At 39.1% G+C, this 7,877-nt stretch overlaps 1 protein-coding gene across 1 annotated transcript; it reads right to left on the bottom strand.

The window, feature by feature from the left end:
* Positions 1-4,297: 4,297 nt before the first annotated feature.
* Positions 4,298-5,786, bottom strand: LOC148096294 (uncharacterized). The gene is made up of 3 exons (XM_087836272.1): positions 5,621-5,786; positions 5,351-5,406; positions 4,298-5,183 (listed from the first exon to the last, which is right to left on the bottom strand). Exons 2-3 carry the CDS (start codon positions 5,363-5,365, stop codon positions 4,329-4,331), a joined length of 870 nt encoding a protein of 289 aa, XP_087692398.1. The 5' UTR covers positions 5,366-5,406; positions 5,621-5,786; the 3' UTR covers positions 4,298-4,328.
* Between the last annotated feature and the right edge of the window lie 2,091 nt (positions 5,787-7,877).

Here is a 7,877-nt window from a genome sequence, read left to right on the forward strand (position 1 = left end):
CCGGCTTATGTGGTAAGTTGTTAATGAGTGACTTTAATTTATTATTTGTTCACATGTGGCTATACACTCTACTGAGAATAAGCATACTGTCATGATATGAGTGGATCTTCAAAATAGACATCAAAATAGTTCATGGAGAAAATAAGCAGAAAAAGTAAAGATCTTTTTTTTTTTTTTATAACTTTTTATATTTTAATTTACAGTATGAGAATACAAAACTTTAGGTCAGCATGGAAGACATACACATTCCCAACATTAGTATCTACTTACATCATGGTAATATTCAATTGTTCAGTACAAAGGGAGTACACAATCCATTTTTCCCAGAGCTTCTTGAATTTCTCAAGCTCAAGTCTAAGGACAAAGTAGGGGTGCAACGATACTCGTATCGATATTGAACCGTTCGATACAGTGCTTTCGGTTCGGTACGCATATGTATCGAACAATACAACATTTTTAATTTATTTTATCAACTTTCCTTCTGACGGTGCTGTCTGTGTTGAGCGCTCAGTGGATCTGCGCTCGACAGTGCAGCCTAGGCGGAGGAGTCGAACACAGATTCACTGAGCGCAGGGCAAGCTAGCTAGACAGAAGTTAAGCTTGTTGCAACATGGCAAATTGAACCTCCCCCACCCTCATTCAGATCTGGCGTCTCGAACTATTTTGGTCTTCATGTGACGTATGACCCTGAAGGTAAGCTGTCATGCACTAAAGTAAAACAGTATGTCAGATGTGCCACGCAATGCTCAATTACATGAGTGGGAACTAGTGTGTTAGCGCAGTTAGCTCGTTAATGTGTTGACGCTGTCCAGCCCCACACACGGGGCAATCCGCGGTAGCTCGTTAACGGAGATTTGCCGTGTTGTGGCGTTAACCTCATTTCAGATTAAGGCTGACAGCACTAGTGGGAACACAACGAATATGACTGCACATTTACCCGATAGCATCCTAGTGCAAAGACAAGTGGAAGCAGACAAAAACAACAAGCACGCATACAAACTTTACCGAGTCATTTAGACAGCCGTTAGCACATGATTCTCCTTATGGGGACCTGATATGTTTAATATGCTGCTGAGAATATAGCCCAGAAGAAGCGTATAGTATAGCTTTTATTTTGGAAAGAGACATTTCTCTGTAATAAACTCTCTTTTCCAAAGATGAGTGATTCCTCAATCAGATACAGGGCTCGCAAAATCGCTAGCCCGATGTCCCGGGGCTAGCGATTTTTCCAGTCGGGCTGCCCTGCTCTGTTCGTCGGCCTATCGTAGGAAGGAAAAATATATGTCAATGCTTTTGCATTCTTTCGGAAATGTAGCTGGGTAATTATGTCATTGGCATCGGTGAGCCACTGTCAATATGTGACATATTGAAATCGCCTTTGAATTTGCGTTTGTTTTTTGCTTTCACTTTGCAATCGCGCGAACTGTGTATAGAGAGCGACAGCACTGATTGGTGAGTGACGATAATTTGCGCACCAATTCCTCTGACATCGTCTTATCAATCGTTAGCTTACTATGCAAACATGACAAGTGAAATCTCCCGCAGCTTAAACATGTGAGAGGTTGATCACGCAGAGGATCGCTGAGTGTTATGTGAATGCGTGTGTAAAAGCAGCAGGATATATATTTTAGTTCTGCTGAGCCAAATAAGACAGGTCAGGGTGAAGAAGTGACAGCCAAAGAAAAGCTTACCACAAAACGGAAAAGTTATGACAAATCAGACTATAAGGCAAAAAGAAAGTGCAGCTTTATGGTTTGATGGACAAAAGAATTTCTGTGGCTGCAATATGACGAGCTAAATAACCAGGTCTACACATAAGTGGTCCGCAGGTGCGCATTCGCTATCAAAATAAAAAACGCGCACAAGATAAGAAGTTGCAACGCGTGTTTGCATACATAAGATTTTCAGGAGGAGGACAGACATTTGTTTAGAACTCTTAAAGATGTCGAAGAAGCTCCTTTAAGCAATTACTTTGGTGTTCCTCCACCTCCAAAGAAATGTCAGGAGTCCGAACCACAAAAGAAGCGCGTATTCTCGGAAAAGTGGTTGCAGGAGGTGAGCTGGCTTCAAACAAATGATGAACGCACAGAGATGTGGTGCAGAATGAGCCGTGAAAATTTAATAAATGACAAATTAATAAAAAGGCATGAACATTTTTTTGTGTATCGAAAAAATATCGAACCGTGACACCAAAGTATCGAACCGAACCGAACCGTGAATTTTGTGTATCGTTGCACCCCTAGGACAAAGGTAAGTCTTTCCATTCCAAAAATTTCTTCCACTATCCCATGCCACTGGGCCCGAGTTGGAGGGTCTGCCTTTAGCCATCTTTGGGTTATGGCCTTTCTGCTGCTAGTCAAAAGTATTTTCAATAAATAATTATCTTTATGTGGCAGCACCTTAGGTAAATTGCCAAGATACAATGTATCAAATGAATAGTCTATTTTTAGTAGAGATGGACCGATCCGATATTATGTATCGGTATCGGTCCGATACTGACCCAAATTACTGGATCGGATATCGGAGAGAAATAAAAAATGTAATCCGATCCATTAAATATCAAAAAAGCACCTCACACAATTTGCGACACGGCGTAACTCGGCTCATAACCGTAGCACGTAGGAGCAGTGTGGTCACGTGGTAGAGCGGCTGCCTGTATTTGTAGCCTGCTAGCAAACATTTCATCTCCGAGGAAGTTATCTCAGAGAGAAGTAAAGCAAGTGTGTAAGTTCATCTCTGAATGTTTGTAAAGCATTCCCGCTTTAAGCTTAACAACAGATATATAGAGCGACTGCCTCTCTCTCTCTCTCCCTCACCTTCCTGCTGCTACTTCAATCGTGAAACTGCTTAATAATCAGCTGATCGGCTTTTCTGTCGCGAGTCTGTCTCTCTTCTTTGTTTTTGGCTCACTTTGCACCAGAAAGAGGAAACCAGCGGCTGAACAACAGCAGCAGTATTAAGCTTGATAAGCTGTTGTTAGAATTTATTTATTATTACTTTCTACAGCAGGATCTTTTTCTAAGCAGCTGACGTAACTGTGCAGGGGTGGATCTAGCAAAGTTAAGCCAGGGGGGCCGATAGGGCATTAACAGGGAAAAGGGGGTACAAAGACATACTTTTCTTTCTTATTCTCATTTAAAATATCTAGCTTTTAATTATTTAATAATTATCTGAATCTTACACCCAAAGTTTTAATCTGATGTAAAATGTATAGAAGTCCATTACTGTATATAGTAACTGTTAAGTCTAATATACCCTAGTAAGCTGTATGTAGTACTTTTTCCTTTGGGAAAATACCATCTGTGAATTCTGCGATTCTGTTGAAGAAAGATGTTGAATCTATTTAATTATTCTTGAAAAAGAATTTTTTTCTGTGATTTTTTTTCACCCTGCATCAAATTAAAGTTGATTACATTGATTAAGCATCATGAGGAAGAGGGTGGTTCCCTATTTTCTTTTGCTGGGAGTTTGCAACCCTATTAGTTAGGTTGCTTAATATTTCTGCTAAGTACTCTTTAAAATATCAGAGTAGGGAGGATGGAGTAGGTTTAAGTTTATTAGATTGATCAGTGTTGCTAAACTATGAAATATTTTGGGTGCGGTGTGTTTTGTTTTTTTTTTACATACAGGTATAACAGAATAGCTTTAGTGTTGTTGTTTTTTAACTTGAGTATGAACTTATGCAAAAAGCAGCAAGATATTAAAAAAACAGTTTTATTGATTAAAAAACACACTATATCGGATTCATATCGGTATCGGCAGATATCCAAATTTATGATATCGGTATCGGTATCGGACATAAAAAAGTGGTATCGTGCCATCTCTAATTTTTATCCCGATTATTTTGTTTATCTCAATGGCCACCTCCCCCCAATATGGCTGGATCCTTGGGCAGGCCCAGAAGACATGAAAATGGTTTGCCATGGGGGTACCACAACCTCTCCAACATAGGCCCTGGCTCTGTGAGCCTGTTTGCCGAGCTGTGAATTTAGGAGTGATAAAAAAATCTCACAACATTTTTCCAACCAAACTCTCTTAAGGACCTTGAATTTGCAGTGGTAGCCTGAGACTCACATATTCCCCACCAGCTGTCCTCTGATATTTGTGAGCCTGATTCCCTCTCCCAGTTTTGCTTAATATACAGCGTAGAGTGATTTTTAGAGGCTTGTATACTTCCGTATATTTTTGAGACCAACTTTTTAGAGTACTAGAAAAAGTAAAGATCTTATTAGGAATAATACTGTTTGGATAATTATAACCATCATAAGCAACCGAATCATCTCAACATGTATTTGCTCAAAAATGTATTTATTTCTACAAACACGTATTTAATTATCAAGACAAGGAAAATCAACAGTTTCTAGATCTCCAACAGATGCAGGACTTGGAGGTACTGGGATTTCAGGAGGCAGCAGAATGGTACACTGGTCAGTGTCATTATTATTGACCTGTGATGGTGGATGGCCTTGGAGGGAGCTGAGAGGTAATTCAGACCTCTTATCTTCAGGACACAGAAAGCAAACATTCTTCTTCTCAGCGGCTGGAGACTTGGAGACATCCCAAGTCATCAGCCTCATGCGTCTAGGCATCAAATGTTCCTCTTCATCCTGCACAGAAAAAACGCTTGAATATCTGTGCTTTCTACCCAGACCTAACTCTGCAATGGGTGGAGGTCTCGGAGGCAGAGGACACGTAAAAAAGGCCAATTCATCATCCAGGGATGAACAATCATATTTAAAATCTGGATGCATGATCTTGTCTGTGTCCTTTGACTGAAAGCTGGCATCAGCAGGTGGAGGACTTGAAGAAACTGGAACATCACAACTCATCAGCCTCATGCGTTTAGGCATCAAATGTTCCTCTTCGTCATTAACAGAAAAAACACTTGAATATCTGCGCTTTCTACCCAGACCTAACTCTGCAATGGGTGGAGGTCTCGGAGGCAGAGGAACATCACTAGAACACATGAAAAAGGCCACTTCATCATCCAGGGATGAACGATCATTTTTCAAATCTGGATGAATGATCTTGTCTGTGTCCTTTGACTGAAAGCTGGCATCGGCAGGTGGAGGACTTGGGAGCTCACATGCAGGTGCGCTGATAGGTCTGAACATGAAAGCGGGATCTTCATTGTCCAGAGCACAACAGTCTGCATTGGATGAGTGTGGGAGCTTCTCCTTTGCCTGTGGAGGAGGCAGACTTTGAGCCAAAGGGATCTCGTGTTGCAGAGGAACGTTCAAGTCATCTGACGTTTTGCTCTGTTACATATTATTATTGTTGTTGTTGGATTTTTCTTTAAAAATTCACACGATTTAATGTTTAGAAACAGACACAGTGAAGGGTAACTTACCACAGCTCGAGCCATTTTAGGCGTCTGTCAAGGCAAAGACGCAGGATTTGGTTTCTCTGTGTAACATTACAGGACAGTTGTCATACATTTTCTAGTCAGTTGGATAAATTCATATCAAACTTCTCAAACTGTATCATTAAAGCGTTGTTTAGGTGGACAAATATGAAAGATATGAAGATAAAAACAGTAACAGCTGGCAATCAAGGGAAAACAACCTTACGAAAAAGGTCTTAATCATTATTGTTTAAAAGTAAATCTTTCAGTCCTTACTTCAGGGACTTGTCTGAAGTCTCTTTGCTTGTTGTCAGTCGCAGATTTGTGTAAAATAGTTGCAGTTTGTGAATAAAGTTTGCAAGAGCTCCAAAGTTTGTCTGTTCAGTACCAAAGTAATGAGGAGACTGAGTGCAGGTTTGGAATCCTCAGTGACAGAAGAATGCAGCAATGTTTGAATTTGAATTTGAATTTGTTATTGTTATTGTTTTATTAACAACAACTACCAGGATCATACCATAGCAACACAGTGATGCCCAATAACCCACATACACATCCAATAGCACAGTAAAGCAATGGGCATCAATGCCACAAGTCAGGCCTTAAAAATACCTGAGTTATATAACAGCACACTGACAGTGTCTCATCCAAAAATATAAAATGTATAAATACAGTTAATATAATTTTCATTTAAACTGTATTTAATTCTCTTCATATAGTGCCAAACAGATATCTCAAGTCGCCACTGTTACAACATAGATAAACATAAACAGTTCAACAGTTCCAGTTCAATTCAATAGCTATATAGATGGATAGACAGATATTTTATTAGATACTGTATTATATACTATATTGATTCCAAATGGAGAATTAATGTGTTATATCACCAGGATAATGAATTCAAGTAGTACAATCTCCAATAAACAGACAACACAGTTCAAGTTGCAAGTGCAATATGTGCGGGATCCAGGCTTTATATTGTAAGATGCAAAATGTTTATATGAAAAAATAAAGAAAGTTAAAAATCAAAATAAGTTTATTGTCACGGTGGCTGATGTGATTGCAATATGAACCCAAAAGCAGACAAGGGAGAGATGGAACTGAATCTTAACAAAAAGCAAACCATTTATTAGGTTGGAAAACATGAACACAAAACAAGGCACAGCAAACAGGGGCGAAAACTAAAACCTATACTGGGAATAACTCGGTATGACTATAACTATGACAAGAAAAACATGAACATGAATCCAAGGAGGTGCATGCAAGAAACTGTAATGAAAAAACATGAACATGAACATGGACCTAAACAGAATCAGGAGATAACCTGAAACCCGGAATAACGTGAACGGAGGAAAACCGACGCACCAGCACTGACCAGAGGAAGACCGCGGACTTAAATACACAGAAGAGAAATGAGGGAAGTGGAAACACAGCTGAGACAAATGAACCTGACACCACAGGGGAAGCAAAATGAAACACACCGAACATGGAAACACAACCCTTTCAAAGTAAAAGACGAAACAAGGAGCGACGTAGACGTGTGATGGGCTGAGTTGAAAAAGCAGGAGGAGTCACAGGAATTATTACAAAAATAGGATTTTCATTTATTTAACCCAAAAATTATATTTACAAAGGTCATAAATGTTGAGCTTATAAAAGAGGTCAAAGAAACAAAACTGCAACTTAACAAACCAGCTGACTGCCTTAACTGACCTCCACATGAAATGACACATAAGGGTATATGTAATGGCTGATCAGACCACTATGACACACGAGGGGTAACTAAACAAAACACAATTGTAAACAACAAACAATGCAGTATAGTCTGGTTTGTTAATAAACACCAAAGAAGGAAATTAAAACTACTAAACCCTAAACTCAAGTATTTAATTAAGTACAACTACTTTGTTTTTAATTAAAGAAAACACACATTCTCCCCTTCAGCAGGAAGTGGTGGTGCGGTCCAATTATCCCTCTTTGCATTCAATGGTTTCAAACCCTGGCTACCATCTTTTGTCCGGCAACTCCCCGGGATGATGGCAGGTAAGAAATAAAAGACAAAAGTTAGTCAAAAATCAAAGTAATGAACTGGTATGAATACATAAGTAAACTAAATGTGCAATGTTACAAATAGAACAAATGTATCCAAACCAATCAATGAAGTTACTGGAAACTATAGTGTGTTACTGTGTTCAAATGAAGAAATGAAAATACAAGAGTTACCGCCTTTAGAGTGTGGCCAAGGGTTTGGCCATCACAACATGATAACACAAGCTTGACAATGGAAAATGGAACACACAGACATACAACACATGACAGACTGGGAAGGCGTGAAACACACAAGGCAAACGGGAACGGATAAGGAAGACGAAGACACGGACATAACTTAAACATTCAACATAGAGGACAAGACAAACTAGACAAAAGACAAGAAAAGACTCATAAATATGGAGACAAGGATAAAACATAAAGTAGAATAACACTCAACTAAACCCTAAATAAATAATAATAATAATAATAAATTATTTATATCCTG

Source organism: Neolamprologus brichardi, chromosome 23 (assembly GCF_056152115.1).
Source record: "Neolamprologus brichardi isolate AB-2024 chromosome 23, ASM5615211v1, whole genome shotgun sequence".
Taxonomy (NCBI): domain Eukaryota; kingdom Metazoa; phylum Chordata; class Actinopteri; order Cichliformes; family Cichlidae; genus Neolamprologus; species Neolamprologus brichardi.